The sequence below is a fragment of the Trichoderma gamsii genome (assembly GCF_001481775.2).
Source record: "Trichoderma gamsii strain T6085 chromosome Unknown Scaffold_63.2, whole genome shotgun sequence".
In the NCBI taxonomy this organism is placed as follows: domain Eukaryota; kingdom Fungi; phylum Ascomycota; class Sordariomycetes; order Hypocreales; family Hypocreaceae; genus Trichoderma; species Trichoderma gamsii.
The window spans coordinates 109,320-137,094 of NW_020171400.1; the positions used below are offsets into that span (position 1 = coordinate 109,320).

Sequence of the window (27,775 nt, forward strand, 5' to 3'; positions counted from 1 at the left end):
ATTCACACAGCAATGTCAGCAGAATAGTCTTCGCCCAATGTTCATTAGCTTCGTATTCACAATGCTCCCGTGAGCTTATTGTTATTAAAATACAACCTATTTTATTTCCTTTATAATGCTTTTGTGACTTGGTTGGCTACCCTACCTAGAGTGTCCCTTATCTGGATAGCGTATCGTTTTGAGCCACATAAATGCAACAAATCCTCATTATTTTATGCTTTTCTTTGAGAAAAGTCAAGATTTTAAAAATACTTTCCTTGCTGTAAGGTGTCTGTGTAGTCTTCCAATGCTTCACCAATCATGTTGATAAATGGCCATTGGACATTGTGCTTAAACAAGCGCGCCCAAAGCCTCAGGACTGCTAGGCCCAACGTATGCGGTCGTGAGACATCAACTCTTATCGAGGCATCTACCTCTTCAAAGTCCAAGTATAATATTGCTTCTTGTACAATAGCATCAACCCAGTTGAGGATACGTTTTTCGTTTTCTTTGCGATACAGATCTTAGTTAAGACATTGTATTAGATGAGTGAGAAAATCTTACCTGTCAATGATTGTGAATTCTTTGGTGGAAATAAAGAGCACAACCATTTACTCAAAAAGACAGCACATTCCAGACTGGAGAGAGAGTGACGGACACTCCAAAAAAATGCTTGACTACGTGCAACGCTATCAATTCCAAGCCGGACGGGGATGCTCAGCGCATGTGTAGAGTAAATAAGGGCGGGGATCAAGAAACGACTCCGTGATGGAGATGGGGCTTTTGCAATTCTAGCGGCAATGAGCGACGGATTCCGTGTTTCGAGTGCTCGATGTGGGCCTAGATTCACGCATGCGCGAATATACGCAAGACCAAGGAGGGCGCTTGATGTGAACGGGATTGGCCCATTCTCATTTGAGGGATCGAGGCTGGATTCTGGAGCTTGCTTCCACACCAGAGTCCAAGATCGGAGCGCCCGTCTGTGTAGTGTGAGCTGCAAGTCCGTGATACAAAGAAATTGTCACAGTCTATACGTACTCAATCTTGTTCAGCTCCTCATCTGGTAAAGCCGTAGAGTAATCCAGTGTAGATAGAGAAAGTTCTCGTATTAGGTGCATCCTTTGAAGAAGACCGTGAAGCAGTATGTAGTTTCCAAGCGGCGCTGGTACGGGATTGATGTGGGAACTGCCTTCCGAAATTGTGAGAAGACGAGATAAGGCATCTTGGAAATAAAGCTGCTCTGCCTTTATATTGCGTCTTGCAGCTTGCCACTGAGCAGCAGATTGAGCGTTCCACTCTTTTGTTGAGCAGGGCAAGCGAAGATAAATCTCATTACTTCGAAGTGCTGGGTAAACATTGTATGCGATGCTGTGGACATGAATAAAGGTGAATGACACGAGTTTTGTTCTTCTGACTGACTCTTGTTCCGACCATTCAATCCACGATAAATCTGTGGAGTTTGAACTGATCTCCTGGGTTTCTCTTAGTCCTACCTCTCTAAGAGAATGCACAAGGATGCTCTGAAGATTCAACGCTTGACGAAGAAGCTCTGAATCTTCCCAAGTAGCATAGCCCATGAGAATCAATAAGCAACGGATTGTGTCCATCGAATCGTATGATCTGGAATTTGGATGCTCCGAGTTTGGAGGCAGCATAGTGTAAGAGGGCGAACTAGAAGGCTGCTGAAGCAGTTGACTGCTCAAACTCTTAAGCAGTGAGACTGGTTCTGCCCTTTGGTGCAGTGCATCTGCTTCTTTTGACAGAGACTCCATTACAATGGCTTTCGCAGCGCGAAAAAGAAGTTTTGCGTTCCGATGCTCAAAACAGTACTGCGCACCTGTAGCGCAGATTGCAAGGATAAGTTCAATGGGGCGACTGTCGAGTCGAAATGTCGGAGCATGAAGAAACTGAAGGTGTGAATGGAACCCTCCGAAGAAAGCAGCGACATATCTGGTGAGAGTATGCCTCGATGGTAAAACAAAATCTGGAATAACGTTGTGATAATTTTCTAGGTTGGCATTGAAGTGTGCTCGAATATCGGAGTTTACTCGCAGTGAGAATGTCTGGAAAGTGGAATCATGGGGGTCTGTAAACGCGATAAGATTAGTCGCAGCCTTGAGAAACAGATTGTTTATCAAGCAAACAGCATATAGAGAAGAGCCTAATTTGACGCTGCGTTGAGGCTGACGGGGGATTAACCTTTGTCTGATACAGAACTCAAAGGCTGGTCGCCTTGTGGTACTGAAGGTGGCCATGAACCGAAAGGGGAACTTGGGCCTGATTCGCCATTCGTCGAGTATGCGTCATTCGACTCTCTCTTGTCATGGCCTTCAGCTTCAGCCTCACTCGCATCGAGTTCATGCCTAATGTCGGGAGGTGTCCACTCTGCCGGAAGTCCTATTCCATCAAGAAATCTGGCGAATTCCTGAAAATGACTTCCATCATCATTCAGGAAATTAAGTGTCGCTTCTTGTGAGATGATTAGCTTCAATGGAATCTGACTGTAAAGAGATTCGTACCTGGACTTAGAAAACCATCTTCATTGTTTTGTGGCATATGTTGCCCAAATTGTTGATCGGTCGCTGTCTCCGTCACGAGATGCACAGGCCCCTCGACCTGCGATAACGTGCCTAGTGCATCGTTGGATAGAATCTGATAAATTGAGCCACTGTTGTTTTCATGATCAACCCATTGGCTCCCAGTGCCCTTTCCGGAGACAGGTGCCGTCCAGTCGGATAGCGAAATGTCTACTGCGTTTAATGCGTCTGCATGTGATTGTGCAACAGTATCACTCTTCGTGGCTCGAAGATCGGTCGATGCTTGGACTCTTCGGCCAGGGCTATTGTGGTCGTGAGAAAGCCTCTCATGCCGAGTGAGCAGGTCACGGCGTGCAAAAGCTGTTCCACAGTGACAGATATACGGCTTATCCTTGGTGTCTAAAGTTGTATTCAGCTATGTAAGTACACAACGTAGCCTGGAAAGCTGCATCTTACGAGTAAAGATTACTTACGAATGCGAATATGGCGCTGTAGGTGCTCGGCGCGCTTGAAACTCCGTGGACAATAAACACAGGGATTTTTCCTTGCAGCAGGTGGACGGTGGCCTTGGACTTGCTGACTCTCGATGGGGTTGTGACTGGAGGCTGGAGGTGTCATTGTGGAAGACTTGTGGAGAATACAGGAGAAGCATGGAGAGGGGGGTTCATGACTCCAACTACAAGAATGCGAAACCTGTAAAAGCATGCCTATAGGCAATACACAGTGGAGGCAAATGCGCCTCAGGCTCATACTATAGGAGCCTCAGGCGGCTACTGGAGGTATCAGTAAACAAAAATTGGAGAGGACCACATGCACTGTATGATGCTTGTACCGCCTACGTGTACCAAGGTACGGCGGCTTACAGGCTCAGAAGTACTACGCAATGGGCTCTTTATAAAGTGACGGGTATTGTAGACTTGTTAGAGCAATTGCTGGCTAAACTTGCAGGCAGAGCTGAAGCGGATGCTCAAGCAAGATCCGCGATAGTTATGTCGTAGGCGGGAACCGTATGTTAGGCACTATTTAACTTCGGCCACCTGGCAGGGGAGCGATTGTAAATACCTATGCCACCATAAATCAGCTTGGCGCTTTGGGACGCCATGATGCACGTAAATCTTTCTCCGTCTCCAATTACTAGACTCCTCCAACTCTCGCACCTAACCGCTCACCTCATTAATCACAGCTAACGATTTAGTCGGTCGATTACTCTAAAGGCATATTGTGTTTCTATATTCTTCACAGTGATAACTTGTTTTGGAACTATTGGTTATTCGGCAAAATGGATTCAAATTTGAAAGTTTAGGCCTGAAGGGACATAAGCCCCAGCGACTGCCCAGAGAAGAAGTTGAGCAACAGCCAAAACGGGCGACCGACGTGGCGCCTATGCAGCTAATGGGACAGCCGGACGAAGCCACAGATGCAATCTTCGTCCTTGCATCAAGCAGGCAACTTTCAAGCATGACCATGTGTTTGTCGTTGATGGAGGTTAAGGTGTTAATTAAAGAGTTTCTACGTGGCTCTATCAAGGCCTGTGGGGCCATATGGAGATCGTTGAGGTCTACGGTACAGAGTTTGCCGCGGCCTCCTCAGCATGTCTACAGAGGGAATCTATTCTAGAAACTCTTGCGACCAATCAAATGCCTTCTCCCACGAATATCCAGCGCGAAGGACTTTGTCTTCCTTCCACAGTCCACCAACAATCTGCATACCAACGGGGAGGTGTAAATGGGGCTTTTCTTTAGAAGGAGCCAAGCCAACAGGAATACTCATAGCTGGGTGACCAGTAACATTGAACACAGCAGTATTTATGGTGATACCCATACTTGGCTTGAGAGCCTCTATCGGCGAGCACTTCTTTCCGTGCTTAGGCGCCACAATTGGTGCCGTGGGCATGACAAGCACATCATATCGCTCAAATGCTTCTTGGTAGGAATCCCGGAGTTGGCGTCCCAGATTGACCGCTTTACCGTAAAGACCTGGAAAGCGGTCGACAAGATACTGTCCGTTGATGACGACGTTTTTCGTGGCCGCAAATCCCCTTCGAAAGCTCTCCGTAGTCCAGGGAAGCCGATGTTGCTCCAACTCTGTCAAATACAAGCCTCTCCTACCATGCTGACGTCCAAGAAGATTCTGAGATCCAGCAATGCGGTGCTGAATTGTCCAAAGTGCTGGGCCGTGCAAGTGATCCGGTATTGATACCTCATCAACTGTCGCACCGAGACTCTTAAACTTGTGGGCTGCCGCAAGTACCACTTCTCTGACTCTATTCTCTACCATTGGGTGGCTGAACCCTTCCGTGAGGATACCAATCCTGAAGCCATCTAGTAATCCGTGTTGAGCTTGCAGGGATGCAGCAAAAGTCGTCAGTCCGTGTGCCGGCGCACCCAAGCATCGATCGTCTATTCCATCGTAGCCGCTTATTGCGTCAAGACAGAGCGCTACATCGAGCACACTCTTAGCAATTGGGCCAGCATGATCATTGATTGCGTCGCCACTGCTAATACCTGTGTACGGTACTAATCCATGAGTCGGCTTTAAGCCAACACCTGCGACACGATTTTAGACGTTTGATCAAACAGAGATCGGTGGCTTATGCGTACTTACATCCACAAAAGGCCGAAGGAATTCGGATAATACCACCTTGATCAGTGCCAATAGCAATATCTGCAAGGCCACCACCGACAACGGCCGCTCCCCCAGATGTGCTCCCTCCAGCGGAATATCCGTCGGCAAAAGGATTATGAACTATCCCCTGAGCACTAGTAAATGAAGATGTAGAATGGCACATATTTTCGCAAGTAGTTGTTCCAATCACATTCGCGCCAGCATCAAGCACTCTCGTTACAACAGTCGCATCCGTTGTTGGAGTCCAAGCGGGGAAGATATCGGTTCCGTATAGCTGAGGCACATTGGCTACTGCGATGACGTCCTTGAGGCAGACGGTTTTGCCGCTTAGAAGACCATCACCAGCAGTACCTCTTATAAGAAATCTATATGCCCAGGCTTGTCCCGAAAATTGTTCTTCTTTAGTTGGACGATGGATATTTTCCCTCGGATAACGGACTACATCTGGAGTAGGTTGATAGTCTGGTAGCCGCTGGATCTCCTCTGCGCAGTCATGAACAGCTGCAAGCAGAGTGTGGAAATCGCTCTCTTCTTCTGGATCAAGGGAGACTCCCAGTGTATTCAAGACCTTCTCCACATCTTGTCTCTGCACTGGATTGCCTCTAGTGCCAGAGTAAGTAAATTACGAATAGAGGACATAAATCTTGGAAGAGAAGTTCAACTTACTGAGAGACGGCTGTGAAGAGGACCGACATATTAGCTCTGTGCTGGGATATATCGACCAATGACACCTAGGTAGGGATTGAAGACGCTAATAATAAACGAAATGACAGGTCGGGGAGTTACAATAGTCGACAATGAGCCGTTGACCACTGAGGATACAGATATCGGGGGAAGGGTTGTAATATAAGATTAGTTAGCGGAATTTCAGTAGGCGTATCCATCAATATTCCTGTGTCGCGCTGAGGCTGCGTTTATGAGTTCCATCATAGAGCTGATGCTCCCTGTAAAGTCTCCCACAATCCGCGGCGCTACCTGAGTCTCCAAAAGTTGGAGGCGCGACCCCACAACTCCATGGTGCAGGTGGATTACTATGTTCAGTCTCTCCAAATTTAGTGCAAGATAAAGCACTGCTAAGAAACAAAAGAAACTTCTTGAATCAGTTCGTTTTTGATTTGAAATCAGCGTCATGAAATTCTATACTCTAACACTTTGAACGATATGATGAATGGGTTTTGCGAACTCCGAGGTATAGAGATATATAAAGTGCTATAACATTACATAGTAGTCTGACGGATTTCTTCTGAGGTTTTAAAATCATGTAATTTCATTTTATCTCGCTTATACACATAATCATGACCGAATCAAAGCTTTTCAAGCCCTTGAGAGTTGGAAACTCGCTCCTCGACCATCGAATCGTGATGGCACCTCTCACACGTTTTCGTGCGGATGATGATCATGTCCAGCTACCATTGGCAGTAGAATATTATTCGCAGCGCGCTTCGGTTCCCGGCACTTTAATCATAGCGGAAGCAACGCTGATATCCGGACTTCACAGTGGATTCCCAAATGCTCCTGGGCTATGGACGGATGCTCAAATGGAGGGTTGGAAAAGAATCACTGATGCTGTCCATGGAATAAAATGCACCATCTTCTGCCAACTCATCGCTCCTGGCCGCGCAGCAGTTTTGAATTCGTCGGGAGGGGGAGAGCTCAAACTCTTAAGTTCAAGTGCCACCCCAATGAATGAGGAAAAGGATTGCGCTGTTCCACACGAGATGACACATGAGCAAATAATATCTTGCATTGCTGACTTCAAGCAAGCGGCAAAGAATGCAATTCAGGCTGGGTTTGATGGCGTTGAGATTCATGGTGCGAATGGATATCTTATTGATCAGTTCCTCCAAGACAATTGCAACAAGAGGCACGATATCTGGGGTGGCAGCATTGAAAATAGAGCAAGATTTGCACTTGAAGTTACATCCGCAGTTGTGGATGCGATTGGTGCAGACAAGGTCGGATTTCGAATCAGTCCTTTCAGCCTCTTCCAAGGAATGAGAATGATAGATCCAATTCCGCAGTTCTCTTTTCTTTCCGAGCAGTTGAAACGACATCGATTGGCGTATCTGCATATTATTGAGTCGCGTGTTAATAATAATGTGGATATCGAATGCACGGATAGCATCAAGTTCCTATTGGACATATGGCAAAATACTTCACCTACTTTTGTGGCTGGTGGCTATACTCCAGAAAACGCACTCAAGGCTGTCAATGGAGATTACCGAGATTATGAAGTTGCCGTTGTTTTTGGTCGTCATTTTCTAGCGAACCCAGATCTGCCATACCGAATAAAAGAGGGACTGCCACTGAACAAATACGACCGTGCGAGCTTCTACACTCCCCTTTTTCCTCAAGGCTACATTGATTATCCGTTCACTTCAGGTTTTGTTTCCGGCAAATCTCTCGGTGGGGAAAGCGCTGCTTTGGGCATTACGCCAGAGTGATACGATCCTGACTCTATGATGCTCTCACTTGGTTGTTTGATAGTACAAATAGAACATATATAGATAACTGGAGGATCTTTCTAGGATTTGGCGGAAAAGTACATATGTAGCGAATGACTTTATAGAATGACATTTTGCCGCAAGCATATATTGGTTCAGTACTTGCGGATTTTGTGACATCTTTGTTTTTTGTTAATAATTTTTGTTCGACAGCCTATCAAAGACACGGCTGACTCGTTCATCTCTTATTGCAATATCACTCGTTGGGGGCAAGTGAGGACGGAGAAATATAGTTTTGCCTAGCTAAACAAGATGAATGATACAGTATCTCACGAAGAGTTACTGTTATCGGCACATGAAAAAGCAGAGCCAATAGTTCCATCAGCGTACGCATTAATTATTTCTTGGATGACACCGTAAGTAGCTCCAACGGTCATGAATGCGCCGACAAGAACGAGTAGAGAGTTCCATGTCCAGACGGCCATCTTCAGAACCCCCCCGGTTCTCCAACTAGAATGATCATGTAGCCATAGATACGCCGGTAAAGAGATGGCTAAAGGTGCAAAGCATAGGCTTCCCGCAAGGGCAAGAATGTAGTTGAATATGGGGATCCCTGATGCAACGACGAAGCTAACGGCCGAGACACCGGCAGTGATCGAAAGCCAGGTGGCCCAATGGACGACGCTGTTAAGTTGTAAATGGGGAGAGTTCCTTAGTGCGCGCACAAAGAGATACTTGGAGCCAATATGAATATATAGACAGGCACTGACGCATAGTCCAACAATTTCCACGCCATAAGCCACTTTTTTGATGACAAGTCCGGCACTACCAGGTGATGGAGAGGCGACTCACTTCCCACACCACCGATACATGACGAGCGCAAAAGCAAGGTAAGAAGAAGTGAGAATGCTCATGGAGAGATAGACATCCTTTCGGTAATCTTGGGGCTTTCGCATCTCTGAGATAACAGGGAGGAAAGCTGACGTGGCGGCACTAGAGCAGAAGATAGTCGCTGCTGCTGTAACGCCGGTTACAAAAGTAGGGGAGCCAATTGCATGAAAACCCAAATCGAAATCACCGGTTTGTGGAGCAGCAGCTGGACGATCAAGTGTGGTGGCACCGAAGCTGCAGAACATTGTTCGTTTTAGTTGAACTTGAAATAGTCGGTTACAATCAAAGTTTTCAACTTACACAACTACTAAGACAGCAACAAAGGCGGAACCAAATCCCAACCAGGCGAGCCAGGCTATCTTCTCAAATTTCCTTATGCTCGCAAGTGCTGCTACAATCACAGTAGCAACGAAGGTAAACCACTGGGTACAGACTGCATGTCCAGAGAGTGCATTGAGGCCTTCAGAGACACCCAGTATTCCTGATGCTGCACAAATGAAGTACGCCAGTAAGAACAAAACGCTCACAACTTCTCGCAACACAGGCCCACCAACTGCTGAGCCATGTCCGCGATTGAGTGACAGCGTGGATGGGAGTTCCGAAAATTGCCTTAAATAATGGCGCAATAGGCATTAAGTATTGTCCAAGCGACGACATTGATTGCCCCAGGGAACGACCCCAAGACAAACATACAAGATGGAATAGAAAGAACTCCGGTCGCAAATGTGTCTGGAGGTGTTCCTTAGTATAATTCTTCCAAATGGATTATTGATAAAGAATGGAAAATGGTTTTCGTACATTTTAAGAAAATTACTGACGCATGAATCCAACCCACTGTGCGAAAGTCGACGGTACCTTCTCCCCTCCTGAAAACCTCAAAGTTGCTGTCATCAGCTTCTTTGAGGGATTCAAAGCGCTCTTCTTCGTATCCAGGCGCCGTTTCGATACGGTCGACCTCGTAGCTCGTCTCTGGTGCCTTGACCATGACTGTGGTAAATCGTAGTACAATTGAGATACGCTTACACTGAGAAAGCTTGGTGCGATGTTGAAAGAATTATAAGCTAATAGCAGATGCGGATATATCATCCAAATGTATGCTGAGTATCTAATATGAGAAAAGTCCACTCTGGTGTATGAAAGTCTAGATAAAACTTCGCATAGTGGGTGTGAAAGCTGGGACTCTTATCATCTGTCGTAGCTACATTTAAGAAGGGAATGAACATTAATGTTAAACCACGATGTCCAAACCTGAGGTAATGTGGGTCGATCAGCTTCAAGATCTATGAGCTAACCTCCATGCTTTGAATGCTGTATATCGAAGCGCTTATCCTCTGTTAAATTATTTCCGTTGAAATTCCCATCGTCTAGTCAATGTCCTGAGTGCCGGTGAATAGTACTACTCTAAGACCATTGGAAATGTGGAGAGGATGGAGATGTTGGAGCACTTAGACGCTACTTGAAGACCGTGAAATCACTAATCATGTCCATCCGGGATGTCCTACATCGAATGCAGTCTCATGTTGACTCATATCAGATGTTCTTGCAGACTGCATCTTGCACACCGATGGTAGTTTCAAAATAGAGTGGACCACAGTAGCTTACATGCTAGTTGAAGGTATGGCGGAAATGAAACAAAACAAGAATAGAAGCTAATAAAAAGATAGGACGCCTTTCTCTATTCGAACCGTCGCATAAGCACAAAAGTTATTTATCATTTACTGTCAAACTAGTCTAGCAATCGCAAATCATGATGAACTCTATCTCGCGCAAGTATCCCACCGTAGCGAAAAGAACGCAACAATGAGAGAGCACGACTAGGAATAGCAATAGAAGAAGGATTCTCTTTTCTACCAACTCTGAAAATACAGGTTTAAAGTCAGTGATGGCGTATCTAAATACAAGCCATAATAATGTCCCGTCTTGTATTAACAAGATGGCTTTTGTCCCAAAATCGAGCCCGCTGGGGCCGGCGTTACAACGCCGGCCGCCAGAGCATTTCTCTTCTTGAAATCGTCAGAAATGTAACCCATGGTCACAAATTCCACGCCCTCATGCTTTTTGAAATGCTCTATAAGGCTATATAGTTTCATCAATACGTAAGTAAACATTGACGGGATAAATGTGTTTGAGTTACTCACCGTTCGTGCATCAAGATAACCTGTGGCCGACCGGAGACGTCGGGATGGCAAGTGATGGGAAATATAAACTCGTCATACTCTCTGTAGCAATAGTCAAAAGTATCTCTCCAAATATCTTCGACGTCTCGCGGGTTTACATATCCATGGCTGTTTGGCGCGGCTTTGATAAACATCATCGGCGGAAGATCATCGATGTACCAGTTTGCAGGAATCTCTACCAGCCCAGTTTCCTTGCCATTGACCAAGGGTTTCATCCATTCATTTGCATGTTTGCTATAGTCAATCTTGGTCCAAGAATCTCCAGTTCGAAGATAATACGCCTGGCAGTCATGATGGCTCAGACTATGGTCATACTCGATTCCATAATCCAGCAGTAGCTGTGCTCCCTCGGCGCTTGCTTCCCACCAAGGCGCGACACTACCTTTTGGTGGTTTGCCACAGAAGTCAGTAAGCAGCCTATAGGTTTTATCGAGAACAGTTCGCTGTTGTTCCAACGTCATGTCCGCTGGGTTCTCATGTGAGTAACCGTGCAGCCCAATCTCATGACCAGCATCTCGCACTGCCGCCATCTCCGTTGGAAATGATTCAAGAGTATGACCCGGAATGAACCAGGTTGCTTTGATATTGTATTTATCGAACATCTTTAGCATGCGCTGTGTTCCAACAGTGGCAGCAAATATCCCTGCATAGAAAGTCTTAGCACCGTTGTTACTCAATCAGAGTGGCCACACAAAATTGGTCTTGCCTCTGCTGATGTCGTTTGTTGAGTCCTCTCCTCCGTAGGAGCCCAGCCATCCTGCAACAGCGTCAACGTCAACACCCCAGCTCACCAAAACGCGTTTTTTCCCCATGGCTTGGTAAGATTGTCAATGAGTGAATATTTTCAGAAAGCACAGTTGACCCCGCGCCAATTTATGGTTGTGGTATAGGTTACACAAGCGCAAGAGCAGGGTGAGGAAGGGTTCCTATGGTGTGAAGGTGCTAAACCACTCGCGCACAGTCAAGACATGAATAATCTATAATCTTATCCTTTTCATAACATGATAGGAGCTCCGAGGTTGTTCAAAGTTGGATTAGCCGGTGATCTCCTCCATGGAGGAGGCGCCCCATCCTAAGCCAGCTACTTCAAGTGGGCTTGGAGACAATTGGGCGTTGACCCACATAACTGTTGGAGTAGGCTGAAAGCTAACCTCCAACTCGATGATGTCGGCCGGCTGGATTGGAGGTCTTGCATTTTCTACGCAAAGTTAATGGCAAATTACAAATCAAGAAGCAACACAAAGATAATATGCCTGAATCTGATGATGGCACAGTAAAATGATAAACTCCAATGATTCCACATACGGGTTGGGAAACACTATGAACGACAAAGAACAGGCTCTGGGGTAACAAAGCATAGCCAGTATATGTATTTGTATGTTCAAGATAACTCTAAGTCAGTTGCTTGTCGCTCATGATCGCCATTTTAAATATAGCTTATCTGGCTTATGATACTAACAAAGACGATAACATTTTTGTACTTCTTAATACCATATGTTTCAAAATGACTACTTGGGATCAATTGCTGGAACGAAACCGGTAATAAACCACCCACAGACACCTGAAGCTATATGGAAAGCATATACTAACCAAGCCCAGAGAGTACTCGGAGACAGCACATGTTCCCAGGCCTGATCTCCGAGATGTCAAGCCCTCTCCGATTATCATTTGTATGTTATCCAGAAATCCGTGAATCGCGCCATTTTGAGGACTAAAACGCTATGTGCAAGTTTGCTGCATTGACCTCCGTGTGCCAATTCAAGAATTCCTCCAGATATCTCCAGAAGGTAGGCGAATGTATAAATTGTATTTATTAATGTATTCACTAACTCGAGTTCCACGAACAGAGGCATTTGTTATTAGAAACTGCGGTGGACGTGTTAAGCCGAATCTAAGTGATCTAATCTTTATGGAAGCGACTCAAGAGGGAGCGTTGCAGAATATTATTGTCATTCACCATACAGGTAATTATTAGATGCCAAACTGCAGAAGAAATGAAAAGACTTGCAACATCTCTAACATCACATTAGACTGCGGTTTCACGTATCATACAGACAACAACCTTCGGCAAAAATTAAGACTTAAATATCCGAATCTCGATGGCAAGGTCGATTCACTGTCTTGGGATACTTTTGGATCTAGCGATAGGTATGTTCAATGCAATCGCCGTCTCCAAGTGCGCAACACCTTTTATTCTTCAGTATATTGACGTACATGGGCTTCCAGGTTGGAAGAGAGCGTCCGTGAGGATTTGCGCCTTCTGAAAGAACAGAAATTTATTCGACAAGAGCTTAGAGACAACGTCAAGGGCTATGTTTATGATATAAAAACTGGCAAACTCAAAGAAGTTGTGTGAGAAGTTCAGTCGAATTTACTATTTTGACTACGGAGCGAGCTATCTGTTTACACAAATTGTGCACCTGTGATTTTACGCGTGGGCGATACAGACAGCTCTTCACATGCCAGACATTCAGCTGATCATGGCTAAATTTTGAAACCTCTTTTCCATCCTACCTGGACATTAAAGTGTAAACAATTTTTGACTATCTAGCTCATGAAAGGGTTAGCGCTGTAATTAATTTATTGGCTGATTGGAAACACGTAGGCTTCGATCTACGGATGCCATCACGCGTACCCCTGGACTAGTGACTTCGCCGACTGCCAAATTAGATCCACAGTAAAACCAATATTCTCCGCTCCGCCCAGCTCAGCTGAACAAATAGAGCTATCTTAAGCTTAAACATCAAGGCTTCATTGGCTGAAAGAATTGTTAGCGCATCGCCAAGTTAGTAGTTTAATCAAGATGGCCTAAACGTAGATTGGGAAGCCAAAGCTGAACCACTTTGTTAATGAAAAGTGCATTAGGGCAATACTTGCAGCCCGCTCTCGTAGCCATAAAATCTTTCTCACGATACGGATAAGCAAGTCTTCGCCATCGACACACATTCAACCTTGACATTTTTGTAAATATTTACATCACTCGTGAAAATGTGGCCTCAGATGAGCACATTATCATTGTCCCTGGCAGCTTTGCTAGCAGCTCCTCTGGCGCAGGCAACTCCCGCCCGTGGCTGTCGCCCAAAGTGCTACCCAGACGACTTCCTCCAACTGCTGCGCTCGCCGTCCAACCTGCCGGAAGTGCTGCCCTTTTGTAGCACGTATCTCCAATTGCCAGCTTCTACTATCACAGCCACGACTGTGACACCAACGACCACCGCATACTCTAAGATCTTCACCGATGTGTCTCCAACTGCCACAATCTACACAGAGCTGGTCGAGACGGTGATTCCCACGCGGACTACCACGGTCACAAACGTACACACCGAAACGAGCACTGTGACCGACACGTCACTTACGACGCAGTTCATCACCGTGACAGCAGGCCCGGTAGTGCAGGGACGTGCTCTCTCAACGCCTCTTTCGCAGCGAATTACTCAGTTATACGACCCGAGTAAAATATCCAGTGGCTGTGCTTGTCTGACGATCCCGATCTCAACTATTTACGCCACGGCGACAGCACCAGCAGTAACGGTCACGGAAACGGATAAAGCAGCAACAACGGCGCCTGAAGTTACACAGATTCTTACTTCTTATCAAACCACCACTCTTGCCGAAGTGGTGGAGACTACGACGGTTGACAGCACGACCGTTGTTCCAGCGACTACCACTCAAGTATCAGTGGTAACATCCACAGTCACAACCACCCCCACTGCCTCTGCAACTGGAAACTTTTACATCCGGAACGTGCGCCCAGCGGCGGACAACTTTTTCTCGGGCAATTTTCTCGTGAACCGAGATTTCAGCCCTACCAATAAGATTCAGGCTGCCACAATTGCAGGAGCCAACACCACAGCTCCTCGTATGGGTCTCACTCCAGAGGGCTGCCTGACTATCATGCAATCTCGAGTAGCTGCCTCGTCCGCCACGGGAACAGAAGACCAGACTTGGGTCGCCTTCGTCCACAACGGTGTGAATAGCGAAACCCTCGCTTTCGACAAACTAGCCAACGTCCAGGCATGCTCAACCTGCCGACCACTGCAGTTTGTAATCAGTCGAGAGTCGGACGGGACATACATTAATCTTGCTTCTAATGAGGGAGCAAGAGCTATCTACATTTGCGGCCCTAATTCCGGCGCTGGTGTCAGCTTTTATGCGTTCTGGACGAGTCTCACAGGACCTCCAACGACGAGCTGTTTCTTGCAGCGGATATACGAGTCGAAAGAGGGAGTCGCTGGGCCTACATTTGGCACGCCGACTCACGGATAACAGACGATAATTTTCACAAAATCATAGTTGACTTCTATTACGGAAACGTTTATATCTCTACAATTTAATATTTCATCCTTCGGCATCGAGTAAATTTGGCTGTCCGCATCTAATTCTCCATCAGTCATTGTGCACCAAAGCTCTATTTACCGGCTCATAAGAATCATGTGGCCTATATGTTTGTCACAAGCCATAACACCTCTTCACAGATGTAGTGAATGGATACGAGGCTATGAACGGATTCAAATCGTGGTTAAAGCCGTTCATATTCGTTTTGGGTATAAACCGTGTTGTCCGCCGAGCACAGGGAGTCAGAGATGTGGAATCTCTTGGTTTAACGCCCTACCGTCCTGCAATGGAGCTAGACGCCGGTCACTGGAGTATACTTGCGGAACAAGATGAAGTTGGAACTTGAAGAAATCCAGTGTGTAATAGCATGATGGCAGAGCTTATTGTTTTATACAATTTGCTACGCCGCCATGAAAAGAGGTAGGCAATATAATTCCACCCAGTAGTGTTCAAAGGCCGCACTGTCGCGTAGGAATCAACCATTTCATGAAACAAAACGTTGACCGCTTACTCTATTGTGTCTCTTGATATATAAGGGAACTATGTCAATGCAAACTGGCTACTGCCCTTCATGCACCGCCTCATATATTGCCAACCGTTCATGCCTGCCAAGAATTGCTTTTGGGCGGTATCTATTCAATGCTTTTTCTTTTACCAAGTCCTTAGTTACTTGCAGATGCCATAGTATAAACTATTCCAGTATCAGACGCATTCAAGAGATAGCTTTAGAGCCAACAGGAAATATTGAGCTGGTACATTGAAGGCTTGTGCAGATTTTGCAAAGAACCGACGCCACCTTCTTTCTCAGTCTTAAAGGTACGGCTTTGACTCTGTATGGGAAAGGAAGACGCCTGCGTAACCACCATCAACAGTAGCCTTATTCACAAGCGCCAAAACCGATCTGGCACTGTCCTCTGGACTCATAGGCCCTTGGAAGGTAGGTGAATACTGCTTGAACTTGTCAAACATGGCCATAGCCAATTTCCCTTCCTCCTCAGTTTCTATCGCGGTATCAGCAAACATTATCTACTTCAATTGTTAAGACAGCTACTTACTAATATCAAGACTGCCAGTGTCCACTGCACCAGGGCAAATGGCCATGCAAAGAACGCCTTGCTCGCGGTACAGAGCGCTGAACTTGGCTACAGCCATATTGAGAGCTGCTTTGCTCATCGCATAGGAAGTTGCTTGGTAAATATCAGCCTTGAGAGTCATCTCAGTGTCCGACATGCCCGTGGAGATAGCAATGACTTTCTTTGCCTGGCCTTTCAGAATCAGGGGCATGAAAATATTGAAAAGATGGATGGCACCGATAGTATTGATTCGGAAATGGTCGATCACATCCTGTTCAAGAGCCTTCGGATCGCGGCTCCTGTTGAATAGTTAGTCTTGAATGTGACATCTCAAACATACTTCTTGCCCTGTCTAGAACTTACAGGGTATCAAAACCAACTAACGCAGTCTTGGACTGAAGTGCGGCATTGGCTATGACATAGTCCAGCGTGCCATTGGTTTTTTCAGAAACATGCTGAGCTGCTTTCTATAAAGTCTTGGTATTAGTTTCGACTTCAAATTCCAGTAATCCTTGATTAGCTTACCTCCAGCGCCACCGGATCCGTGGTGTCGGCCTGAATGATGTAAATATTCTTCCGGCCAATTTCATCGGCAACCTTGGCTTCGACGGCTGCTTTGTCACGGACAAGGCCAAAGACAGTATTGCTTGGATTCTCAGAGAGTTGGCGGAGGAACTCAAACTAAACAATAAAGTATTAATGACACTCTCTTGTATATATGGCATAAGAGCTTACACCAGGGCCACGCGAGACTCCGGTAATCACCCAAGAAGACATTGTGACGGGTTCAAAATGTTTTAAATTTGATAGAGATTGTTCGATGATTTTAAAAAAATAGACTCGAATGTACAGCAACCGTGCTGTATTTATATATCGACCATGGTCTCATTTGCCCGTCTTTACTGATTTCAAATCTGTGATGATGCTAATACATGATGCGCCTGAACCGAGGGTCCACCTTAAATGCAAAGATACAAAAAAGTTGCCAATCTTCTCAAAACGGAAAGGCAAGTGAGTATTAGTAATTAGAAATGTATTTGAATCCCATACTTCTCCACCTTACAACGCGCATTACAAAAGAGGAAACATGGCAACTCTTTGATCAATTCCAGGAAAACTCCGGACATAACAGTAAAGGAAGTAGTTCACAATGCTTTCGAATGAGTGCTGGGCTTGTAAAGGTAGTTTCCTCTGCGCTGTGTGAGTCGCTACGCTACTCATTTACTCAAGTGTCACAGATTCCAGAGCCGTTTGCAACCGCGCGCGCCCACAATGTTCTCGGTGCGCTAAGTCTAATAGGCTGTGTCAGTATGGATTGCGACTGTCGTGGCCAGCGACTGCCAATACGAAGCGCAGCTTGACTCATTCTATTCAGAATGGATTCGAGACTGCCAAAAGTGTTTCCCAAATGGACTTTGTAAATACGACAACATGGGATATTCAGCTTCACCATTACTTACGAATGAATCAAGGTCAGCTTTTTTACGGAATTGGCTTATCACCTAGCTAATATATCCGGAAATAGGACTCAGTAGCCATGAGGGTTTTTCCATCCAGGTAATTGATCCACCGGCGACACTATCATGGCTCCCGATCAAACTATCTTATGGGGAAAGAGAGCTTCTTGACCACTGTAAGTATAATACCAGTATCGCAGAAATTGGCCAAGCTCATAGTTGTAGTTATATATACGGCGCCTTTCACATTGGCTATTTTCGAGCCCAATAAGACCGACTTCCTAAGTCTTTTAATACGTTTAGCTCTTTCAGATAGTTCACCAGCTTCAATGGCTGTACTACAATCAGCACTGGCTCTCTCGTCGTTCCACCGTAATGGTCTGAAAGCGGATGTTTACCGGCTCAAAGCTCGCGCTCTCCGTATCCTGATCACATCTTGCATCCCCTCCATTGAAGATCCCATGATAGTTCAGCATATTGCAGCTTGTATGATACTCTGTCATCTTGAGGTATGTTCGAGTTTGTGTCTATATCGTTTGTGAACAAACGCTTACCAGCGCTCAAGATGCTCGGAATGCCAAACTCGGTATCTGTGTGGTTCTGTAAGTGATACATGATTTCTCTTTGCCTACTTTCTTGGCTCAAAGCGTATTTCGCTACAATATTCGTTGCTGTGCTGCCTTGCCCTGAAATAGGTGATTAGGTTCTTCAACGCCATTTCTAATATACATCTTGCATTTTAGGTCACTTAAGTGAAGCTAAACAATTAATCGACAACGCATCCGTCGGAAGCCAGTGTTTTCAACGAGAGTTTTCCGGACTTTTGGGCTGGGTAGAGTATCATATGGTCATGGCCCGGTTTAGCATCCGACACTGGTATATGCACAAAGAATCTGATAACAGAACAAAGAATTCTATGCCGGTGGACCGAGGTACTTGCCAATTACGAAAGGTTGGTCTGAAGAGTTATGATGTTTCATATTTTCAACATCATTGATCTAATAGTCGATAGGTTAACGACGTATCGTACTGCTCACATGAGATTCTTCGATATTTGCATATTATGTTCGAGACGATTCGGAAACCGACGGACTCATCTTACCACAACGAAGACTATGAAAGATCATTGCGTTGCCTCGAAAATACGATAACCAATATTGTTCCGTTGGCGACATCGGATACTATGCCGGGCTCGAGCACAGCCTGGGTGGCTACGATAGAGCTTTTTAAACTAGCCGCTCTAATTTATCTTCGAAGAGCATCACGAAATTTTTCAGGGTCAACACCACAAATTGATGCAATGATTGACAAAGCGCACATACTTCTCGATGACTTAGGAAGCTTTAATCCGACCTTCCCGCTTCTTATTATTGGATGTGAGGCTCGGACGGATGAACAAAGAAGAAGAATTCTGAGACAGATCGAAAGGGCAATGGCGACCTCGAGTTTGAGAAGCTTGCGTGAATTACAAAGTATTCTCCAGCATATATGGGTGCAGGATGACCTTGCGGTGGATTATGAATTAGACTACTTGAATAAGTTGGACGCTGTAATAACTTCCTACCAAATCATGCCAAGTTTTGTCTAATATAAGAAGCTCTCAGAAAGAATATTTTACTGCATGCTCTACGGGCATCATGTCGTTCTTATTTCCGTGTTTGAGTTATTTCGATCCTTACACCTTTGGATTCCTTACTGGGCAATCCAATAAAAGCGTCTCGTACGGTGTCCACATCTCTCTCTCTGATTACATCGCACAAGCGCATGTCAAAGCGTCTGATTAGATGAGCAGAAACAAGATATAGCTCGGCATACGCAAGACTAGTCAAAGTTATCAGCGATATCGACATAATATGCATGCATAAAGCTTACTTCATTCCAATACATCCTCGGTGTCCCTTGGAAAACGGCGCAAAATGGTGAAGGAGTTTCTGTGTACTCTGTGGGTCACCAAGCCAGCGTTCGGGATCAAATACAGTAGGACTATGATAGATGGAGGCATCGAGAAGATACTTGGAAGTGCTCATGCAAAAAGCGGTCTTATGCGCTCGGGTAAGCCTATGGCCGTCACGCATAACCTTCATGAATTAGATCGGGTTCTTCAATACTCACTCCTGGGTTTAGGCTCCATTGCTTATATTGCAATGGCTGATCTGCTGTCAGTAGAGAGCGGTTTGGCACAAGCGCACTAATGCGCAATGATTCTCTGATTGTCGCCGTCTTGTAGGAAGTCAGTCATTATTTATAATTGAGAGAACAGAGTTGATGTAGAAACTTACCAAGTAAGGTAGAGCCTCAAGAGTTGAGTAAGATACTTCCATGGTAGCATCTGGTATCGCTATGTCGAGTTCTTGCTGCAATTTAGTGCATATGTCTGGATTTTCTAGTACATGGTAGATGATCGTTGCTAATGCCCTGCTAGTTGTCTCAGAGCCCGCTGTGATAAGGACTAGAGCTTCGTCTGCAAGTCTTTGCGTCTCAGTCTCTTCCTTTGGAAGCCTGTCCAGTGCCTCTGTGAAAAGATTAATTCGCGTTTGTCTAGTTTCCGAATCCACTTTCGTATCGCTATGAGAGATTTTGATCATTCGACATGTTTCAAAACATCTCTGCATGAATAATCAGCATTGGCGATTTCACCGTTGGAAATGGAGTTATACATCTTTGAATTCGAAAAAGACTTTCATGTCTGGGCTGGACCAAGCTAGAATACTGGGTGGGATCAGGTTAATGACTGAGTTAAAAAGCTTCCGAATCTGGAGTGTCTCAAAGCCGCCTCTCATCACCTTGATGAAGTCGTAACTCAAGTCATCTCTATCCATAAGATTCCAAGATTCTCCGAATGCTTTTCCTAATTATCAGATGGTAATCGAAGTAATAATTTGCACTGAATAAACTCACAATATTCTGTGATAATATCCAAGGTTAGCGAAGTCATTGCCACGCTCACGTCAACTATTTCCTTTCTTTCTAGAAAGCCAGAGAAACGTTCACAGAGGATCCTAACTCTACTTTGGATTCTTTCTTCGAGTCTTAGCACGGCGGCTTTTGAAAAGAATGGATTCAATGAGCTTCGGCGGAGCCGATGTAGATCGTGAGAAACAGCCGAAGCCATGGATCCAGGTGAGCCATTACCCGAGACGCTGCGTGCGTACCGATTTCGTTTATTCGGCCCCCCAGCATAAATCTGAGTATAGAACTCTGGATCGTGAATTTGAACCTCATTTGGATTAATACGGATGATAGGGCCGTAGGTGTTATGGAGTTCGTCGAGCTTGTTCCAGTACTGCCCGCCAGGTGTCTTGAAAAGATCGTAATAAGTTTCATACCAGCTAGTGATTGCGGCAAGCTTGGGACCGGGAACGTCGGACAAAGGATGCACATAGAGGCGATAGAGAATAAGTGAGACAAAATATATAGCCGCCGCCAGCAAGCATATGCCCCATAAATCAGCGGCCTCGAATAGTTTAAGCAGTTGCACCATTGTTTTATTCTTTATTTGATTAGACAGATAATTCACCAAGAAAAGTAATGCATCAATCACATTGTCGTATTTCGCTGTCAGCAGAGTTGATAACTGGCGTCTGTTGGCATTAACAGCTTGCCACTCACGTGGAAAAGAAATTAATCTAGCAATTTCTGCGGGCGCAACGTAAGAAGGCTTCGTGGGTAATGGAGATCAAAAGTAAGCTGACGATCACGTCGAAAAGGTATTAGGGTCGTGATTCCTAATCTCGAGGCTCAAAAGGAGATAGCTTCCACTAGCTCAAACCTTGAATGGTATGGACAAGACTTTCGCACTTCGAATACTTCTATAAGGTTTCAAACTTATCTCGAGTGCTTAATAACGTCAGATAGTATTCTATAGCGATTTTCTCATACCTGCCTCGCACAGCATCATACCGTTCCAATAATGCAGTGTCCAAAGCCTCATCCTTGTGGTCACTATTACTGAATACCTCTCGATGATTCTTTTAGAGTTAGACGATTTGTTGTAGTGCGACTCTAGATCCTCAGGTCAGCAAAAATTTTTCGGTCTGATTCCTCTCGACTTAGCACAGCCTCCTTTTCATTCGCAATTTATGAGACCTAGTGATAATTAACTACCAAACGGCCCCTTTCAGCATCCACAACATTGAATGGAAATAAAACCAAGAGTATTCTGCGCCGCTAGACTTGAAGGACTGTTCTCTTACTTACTCCTCTCTGTCTTGTCAGGCTTAGTTTCGACAAATTGCTTACATTCTCAGGACATTGGAAGCAATAGTCAAATCAATCGTATACTCAACCGGCGAGCGGTGACCTTTCCTACAAATTGTAGTAAATAATTTTACATTAAATTGAGGCAGATGTCTCTTCGTTTACTTAAGCTCACGGAATATACATATAAGAGGAAGTGTTCCACTGTTGCTCCTACAGATAGTTCAGGTACTATAAAGGCCATCAAAATCTGAATCGCCATTATTCGAATACTTTCATCCTTTCTTTTTTCTCATATTTGCGATGGACACGATATCACTTTCTCGCGACGACATCAATTATCACATATCTTCTGAACAGCGAGAGAACTGTTGTAGGGTGTGATTTCGCAGTTAGAGCTGTGTCCTCATCTGTATTGATCGAACTAATCTTTTACTAGACCGACCAAAGCCGGACTTGATTACGTAGCAACACTGGTCACGGAGCAACACCTTAGTGACTGGGCCACTCTTTAGTTACAGCGCAACATTGTAGTCACCTAGACCGTGTCATTATCTTAACATTGTTAAAGTATTCTTCAATTAATCCGATCATCACCTCATATACAGCCAACACACGTATCCTTGAGGGGTTTAAAACTAATATGAGTCAAGATGTAGCGAAGAAACTGTCTTTTACTCTGCGTCTGGTGGTTAATTCTAGCCTCATTCATACTTTTGTTTCTACTATTGTACGTAAGTATGCTCTTTATGTTTGCAAAACTATACTTTAATTGCACGCTCCTTTCTTATGCTTGGAATGAGGCAGTCTTATCTTTTTATGTGAGATCACGCGCTTGAAGTTAGTCTATGTCAGTGGCAACATCATTTACCGATTAACCGTTACATTTACTATCTCCTGACACTCGATCTGCTATATCGACTACCTACTTTTATATCGCTACTAGCTATTGCACTAGATATGGCTTACCACTCTCAGTATGCTACCAGAGTTCATGATTCTCCCCTCACATATGCCTTTGTTGTTGAACAGATGCGCATACAAGCCGGCCGATTCATATATTCTGTAAATTCTTGTCCTTGTGAACCGGATATAGCGTCATATTAGCGACGGTCAGAGCTCACAAAGGGCCCTATTTACTCCGTGATGTTTCCGCTATGTCGTAGGATGAGTAATATACCAAGGAATAGGGGCTGCTTTAATTCCTTCTGAACTATCTCAACTGTTGCTTTGTAAGTGCTACGAATCACCGGCGTCAGCCCCCCAATAGTTTCTATACGGCGATCGCTAATCCTCAGGGGATTCTAGCGAGTACTAATCTTTATTTAGGATAATAAAAAGCACTAACAGCGTTGGCCCTGCATTGATGTTCAACTACAAGATATCCCTCGTCTATTTTCGGTGCTTTCTGTCGTCGCCTACTTTTCTTTCATCATCTTTCCAAGGCTCACGTGGCGCTGCATAAGTGGCTTAGCCTTGGAGAATGATAGAGATACTATTTATAAAATGAGACCAGTATCGGTGTCTTTATGTAAGTGTACTCTATCATATAGCTGGGAATTTTCCAACGCGCGTTTTGCACTTATAAAAGATACCGTTGAGAACAATTGCTGCTATCGTAACATCACAGCTTTATTTTACATTTTACACCCATACTCAATAACAATGGCTTCCTTGCGCCGAGTAGCCTACGTCGCCTTCTTGGCATCCCTAGTCAGTGGCAATGTTGACGCAGAGGAATCCTTTACCATTGGCGAAAAGGCGCCATTCGGCCTTCCAGATAGCTCGTTCAGACCTTCTTCGCAAGCCAATGCCACTGGTTCTTTCAGTGTTCCAGCACTCAACACTTCTAATCCAAAACAGCCCTTGTCATTCGAAGGGAAATTCTGGGCCGTCGAAATCTCACTTCAAGCTGATATCCCGCTTAATGGATCTAGTGATAAAAACCTCAGCGCCGCTGAAAAAAAGCAGTTTACCCAGTTGGTCTCTATGGGTTTCAGCAACATTGACAAAAAAGAGGCTGCCAATCTTACGAGCGACTCGACAATGTGCGGCCACGTCATGTTTGGTCTCAGATCTAACGCGACAGCGGACAACCAGGATGATGCTGGCAAAGGCGGAAACTGCGACTTCTTATCCCAACAGTGCCAGAAAGATTTGCGAGATTCGGTCAAGAACGGCTCAAGTGATTGTAATTCGATTATTGTGCCAAACTCTTGCGAAGAGTGGCTTGATCCATCGTCGTCTGGGGACGGAGCCTCTCAGATGGATTCGACCTCGTTCGGTAGGTTAATCGCACTATCTTACAGAGGAGAGGAGCGAAGAGCTAACGCGTTCAAGAATTTACCAAGGAATTGCTTACGGGCGGCCGATTTTTCACAATGGGCTTGGAACCGACATCGAGCGATAACGAAACAGAATATGATGCGGCGATTAGAAATATTTGGCCTGTACTCTTCACGTGGAGCCATGTATCCGACACGATAAATGTCACCGGCGCAGCGTTGCGGTGCTTGCGCCCCAACAATGTCACCAGTGGCAGCCGAGATCCCGACGCATCAAATAAAACAGGCAATGACAGTGGAAATGGCGATCACCCGGGTATCGCCGGTACTTATTCTGTACCGAATCTCGGGGCAACACTGCTTTTGGCGGTTTCCGCCTCTTATTTTATGTTTTTATAAGTTGGAGGAACATTCGCTGGCTCTAGTTCTAGAACTAAGAGGAAAGGGCTGTTATTGCCTAGCACTAAGACTGAGGCTATTGCGGCTCCGCAAGACGGAGAGCAAACCAGGGGATCTCTAACCTGGTCTATCTTCCTGATAGCTTAATGTTTTCTGAGTAATCGAATGAGATACGATAATTAAAATCTTGATGCCCGCTCAAAGCGCTCATAATAGTGAGCGAAGCTGCTGCGCTGATCGAAGTCACCATGCTTGATTGAGGCCGCCTTGGAAAGCATGCAGGCAGACAGGTGGTGCTTTTAGCGCATTCCTTTTTTCCTTCGCTTGGAAGCCACTTCTTCTATAATGAAATTTATATCAAGTATAGCTAGGAAGTCGGGCTTTGTCCTATTTGGAGTGCAATACAATGTCATCAAAGCGTTAAGCGGTAATCTATGATTCTTGTTAAGATGTAGCATTAAGGACGAATACATAGCTTTTATGGGGCGTCATAATGTGGTAAAAGAACCATTGTGGTATTGTACGAAAGGCATAGTAAAACACTAAACAGGAGGTTCTTCTTATGTTATAAAGGCGGCAAAAGATTCTGTCCTAACCAAATGCTAAAGAAGTATCTTTAAGCTTTATTTAGCGTTAGTTTTCCAGCCCATTTATAAGAGCAAAGCTGCAAGTGCGATTTTCTCCAATTGCGGCTACGCAAATCTCCTTCGTACCTTTGCTCAATTATATCTACAAGAACTGCTCTGCTCTTTTGCCCCCCGTAGCTTACCAGAATTGTTACAATCATATAGCACTAGTGCAAATGCCTGGATATTTGTCCCGGAACCTTTGCCACCAAGCTGGCGGTATCAACTAAAAGATTAATTGATCGAGATCTAATAAGCTCGCTGCGCTGCCATTAGTAGGTGGTTATTGTTGCAACGAAAGTGGTACAGCAGCCAAGCAGAGTAGTCCTACTATACGATTTGGCTAGAACAGAAAGCCTTTTTTAGGAGTGCTATTTATCTTTCTCCATATATGTGAAACTTGGCTGAGGTATGTTCAAGCCGCTTTTGTATGTCAATTGATATATCGGTGGCCTTTGCATTGCCTCGGCTTCTAGAGGGCAGAAAGAGCGCTTAGAAAACTGCTATGCGAAGTAATGCCTCCCACTAAATGGACAGCCCTTTCATTAGCCCCAGGCACTTGATACGTGGTACGGCTTACATAACTGTGAACGCAGGCTTAAGAGATATCGTGGATTAGAGTCAAAATGGCAAATAGACCTACACCATTGTACTTTTCTTTTAATTATGAACATTAATAGTTGCACAAACATCTTTATCGTTCGCGAGTGTGTTATATTACCAATTCATGGGCATACTTAAAATGCGACACAGGTCTGCCATTTTGTATGCACAGTCAATTTTGGATAACAATATAGAGATCTAAAGCCTTAGGCAGCTTGACCCCACCTGTGTGCACAGCCATTGAAGCTGCTGGATTATCTCGTAATGTGTAGGATACAAGTTGCAGCTTCTCCAATAACAGTGTTGAGAGTAAGTGCATCTCGGAGTTCGCGGAGTCAAACAAGCTTAAGATATATTATTGAGAAATTGAAATAATATAATGGACGTACTTGTAGCAATGGTAATCTTTTCAATGTCGAGATAAAGAAGGTTAACATGTTCAAGCTTTGTATGCAGAATAATGATTAAAAATACTAATCAAATTGAAATAATCTCAAATGTGGCTAAGACCAATGAGGCAAATGAATATCAAGCCCCTTATTATTGCATAAGTTAAGTAGTATCAAAGAATAGGTAGAAAAAGTAGGGTTAACGTAAGAAGAAAGCTGGCTTTCTTTCTCAAATAGCCCACATTTGGCAGAGAGACTGTAAGTATGCTGGTTTTTCAGCGATTGCGTCGGCTTTATATACTAGCAATTACACTCTTGTTTTGCATCATTTTCATACAGTTTATCCCATACTTTGGAACCGGCCTTGGTACTAGCCCATTAACTTGCCGGCTCTCTGCTACGCCACCTCACATACCGTCCTCCCATGCCTCCAACAACTGCCCGCTTTTATCGACTTCACGCCCGCAGGCAGACTCCTCTGATACAAAGTTAGCATCAGCCTTGTCGCCAGCAGAACTTCTTTGTCGCTCGCCAAAGTCTTTACAGGGGGGGATTCCGAAGCTGCTTCACCAAAGCTGGAAATCGACAGAATTACCTGCTAAGTTTAAAAAATGGAGCAATACGTGTCGCAGGCAGCACCCTGATTGGGAATGGGTTCTATGGACCGATGAAGATAACCTCCAGCTTGTCAAGCAATACTTCCCGTGGCTCGAGGATACTTTTCTAAGTCTCCCCGGGAATATCTACAGAGCAGATTTGGCACGGAATCTTTATATGTATCTTTTTGGGGGGTGAGTTGAGCTCGTGTTCAGCCTATAAGTAACTCTAAATGTGAAGCTTATTCTGACGAGAGGGGTAGCGTTTACGCCGATTTGGACACCGAATGTCTGCGCCCTACACTCAGTGGTCTTGCATCCCAGAACATTTCTTTGCCCGATCAACACAGCAAAACTTTTGGCGATGAAGCTTCCATGGCACGAGTTGCGCTGTTTGGTCGCATGGGGTCTGATCCAACTTTCGATCACAGCATACCCAATGCATGGATGGCCGCCTCAGCTGGACATCCTTTCTTCCTATTCCCTATGAGCTCTGCGCAAGCAGAGATACAAAAGAGCAGGCGCATTCTACACAGCTGGTGGTACGATTACCCCTCGGCAGAGCAGTTGACTGGTCCTATTGCTCTGCGTAAAAATGTAAAACAATATGAATCTTGTGGTGACGCAGCGAACACGATAATTGTATTGCCCGACAGTATGGTATACCCTTTCAATTGGAACACCGAAGAAGATGTGCGGTCTCCGTGTTCAGCAGAGAAAGAGACATTCAATGAAACTCAGTGTAAAAATGTGTTGGGAGTTGACCTAAAAGGCAGCATTTCCATAACATACTGGTCGCATACTCACAGAGGCAAGGGCTCAGACATGGAAAATATAGAACGCATTAGCCAAGACAAATAAGGGAAAAAAAAATAAGTAATGGTCATATTTTCCTACTCAGCGTATATTATCATAAAAGAGGATCAATGTCGAATTGTGCAGCTTCTGATTGAAGGGTCAAGCATAGATTTCATTTAGCGCTGCTTACGTTTACGTCTAGCGGTCGCAATGCGCCAAACCCTCAACATATAGAAGAAACCATGTACGGCAGAATTGAATCCTAGGTTTAATTTGTACGTGTATTTTGCTTGCTTATAGCTATTATTAGGTCTCTTCTGCGAGGTAAGCAGCAAAGTAAACTTATCTCTAGTTCTCAGGTGTT

At 44.9% G+C, this 27,775-nt stretch overlaps 12 protein-coding genes across 12 annotated transcripts; 6 read left to right on the forward strand and 6 right to left on the reverse strand.

The window, feature by feature from the left end:
* Positions 1-242: 242 nt before the first annotated feature.
* On the reverse strand, positions 243-3,221 carry TGAM01_v210469 (hypothetical protein; the record flags this gene model as incomplete). Its single annotated transcript, XM_024550803.1, has 6 exons — positions 243-487; positions 544-959; positions 1,018-2,065; positions 2,179-2,448; positions 2,499-2,915; positions 2,990-3,221. The coding sequence occupies 6 exons, from the start codon at positions 3,219-3,221 to the stop codon at positions 243-245; spliced, it is 2,628 nt and encodes an 875-aa protein (XP_024404455.1).
* Positions 3,222-4,124: 903 nt separating this feature from the next.
* On the reverse strand, positions 4,125-5,836 carry TGAM01_v210470 (amidase; the record flags this gene model as incomplete). The annotated part of the gene is made up of 3 exons (XM_018809704.1): positions 4,125-5,062; positions 5,121-5,743; positions 5,808-5,836. 3 exons carry the CDS (start codon positions 5,834-5,836, stop codon positions 4,125-4,127), a joined length of 1,590 nt encoding a protein of 529 aa, XP_018657106.1.
* Positions 5,837-6,436: 600 nt separating this feature from the next.
* Positions 6,437-7,585, forward strand: TGAM01_v210471 (NADH:flavin oxidoreductase/NADH oxidase; the record flags this gene model as incomplete). The annotated part of the gene is made up of 1 exon (XM_018809705.1): positions 6,437-7,585. One exon carries the CDS (start codon positions 6,437-6,439, stop codon positions 7,583-7,585), a length of 1,149 nt encoding a protein of 382 aa, XP_018657107.1.
* Positions 7,586-7,914: 329 nt separating this feature from the next.
* TGAM01_v210472 (transmembrane amino acid transporter) lies at positions 7,915-9,461 on the reverse strand (the record flags this gene model as incomplete). Its single annotated transcript, XM_018809706.1, has 4 exons — positions 7,915-8,269; positions 8,438-8,710; positions 8,777-8,963; positions 9,332-9,461. 4 exons carry the CDS (start codon positions 9,459-9,461, stop codon positions 7,915-7,917), a joined length of 945 nt encoding a protein of 314 aa, XP_018657108.1.
* A 940-nt stretch (positions 9,462-10,401) lies between these two features.
* TGAM01_v210473 (polysaccharide deacetylase) lies at positions 10,402-11,465 on the reverse strand (the record flags this gene model as incomplete). The annotated part of the gene is made up of 3 exons (XM_018809707.1): positions 10,402-10,552; positions 10,615-11,267; positions 11,346-11,465. 3 exons carry the CDS (start codon positions 11,463-11,465, stop codon positions 10,402-10,404), a joined length of 924 nt encoding a protein of 307 aa, XP_018657109.1.
* Positions 11,466-12,157: 692 nt separating this feature from the next.
* TGAM01_v210474 (carbonate dehydratase) lies at positions 12,158-13,009 on the forward strand (the record flags this gene model as incomplete). The annotated part of the gene is made up of 5 exons (XM_018809708.1): positions 12,158-12,192; positions 12,253-12,323; positions 12,384-12,440; positions 12,684-12,801; positions 12,880-13,009. 5 exons carry the CDS (start codon positions 12,158-12,160, stop codon positions 13,007-13,009), a joined length of 411 nt encoding a protein of 136 aa, XP_018657110.1.
* A 632-nt stretch (positions 13,010-13,641) lies between these two features.
* On the forward strand, positions 13,642-14,919 carry TGAM01_v210475 (hypothetical protein; the record flags this gene model as incomplete). Its single annotated transcript, XM_018809709.1, has 1 exon — positions 13,642-14,919. One exon carries the CDS (start codon positions 13,642-13,644, stop codon positions 14,917-14,919), a length of 1,278 nt encoding a protein of 425 aa, XP_018657111.1.
* Positions 14,920-15,798: 879 nt separating this feature from the next.
* Positions 15,799-16,838, reverse strand: TGAM01_v210476 (hypothetical protein; the record flags this gene model as incomplete). Its single annotated transcript, XM_018809710.1, has 5 exons — positions 15,799-15,989; positions 16,044-16,360; positions 16,425-16,528; positions 16,587-16,742; positions 16,797-16,838. 5 exons carry the CDS (start codon positions 16,836-16,838, stop codon positions 15,799-15,801), a joined length of 810 nt encoding a protein of 269 aa, XP_018657112.1.
* Positions 16,839-17,211: 373 nt separating this feature from the next.
* Positions 17,212-19,106, forward strand: TGAM01_v210477 (hypothetical protein; the record flags this gene model as incomplete). The annotated part of the gene is made up of 7 exons (XM_024550804.1): positions 17,212-17,242; positions 17,300-17,533; positions 17,587-17,694; positions 17,744-18,027; positions 18,084-18,120; positions 18,262-18,470; positions 18,531-19,106. The coding sequence occupies 7 exons, from the start codon at positions 17,212-17,214 to the stop codon at positions 19,104-19,106; spliced, it is 1,479 nt and encodes a 492-aa protein (XP_024404456.1).
* Positions 19,107-19,558: 452 nt separating this feature from the next.
* Positions 19,559-20,999, reverse strand: TGAM01_v210478 (cytochrome P450; the record flags this gene model as incomplete). Its single annotated transcript, XM_024550805.1, has 5 exons — positions 19,559-19,576; positions 19,631-19,738; positions 19,798-20,030; positions 20,229-20,360; positions 20,417-20,999. 5 exons carry the CDS (start codon positions 20,997-20,999, stop codon positions 19,559-19,561), a joined length of 1,074 nt encoding a protein of 357 aa, XP_024404457.1.
* A 2,381-nt stretch (positions 21,000-23,380) lies between these two features.
* On the forward strand, positions 23,381-24,399 carry TGAM01_v210479 (hypothetical protein; the record flags this gene model as incomplete). Its single annotated transcript, XM_018809712.1, has 2 exons — positions 23,381-23,999; positions 24,056-24,399. 2 exons carry the CDS (start codon positions 23,381-23,383, stop codon positions 24,397-24,399), a joined length of 963 nt encoding a protein of 320 aa, XP_018657114.1.
* Positions 24,400-26,281: 1,882 nt separating this feature from the next.
* TGAM01_v210480 (hypothetical protein) lies at positions 26,282-27,474 on the forward strand (the record flags this gene model as incomplete). Its single annotated transcript, XM_018809713.1, has 2 exons — positions 26,282-26,808; positions 26,877-27,474. The coding sequence occupies 2 exons, from the start codon at positions 26,282-26,284 to the stop codon at positions 27,472-27,474; spliced, it is 1,125 nt and encodes a 374-aa protein (XP_018657115.1).
* Between the last annotated feature and the right edge of the window lie 301 nt (positions 27,475-27,775).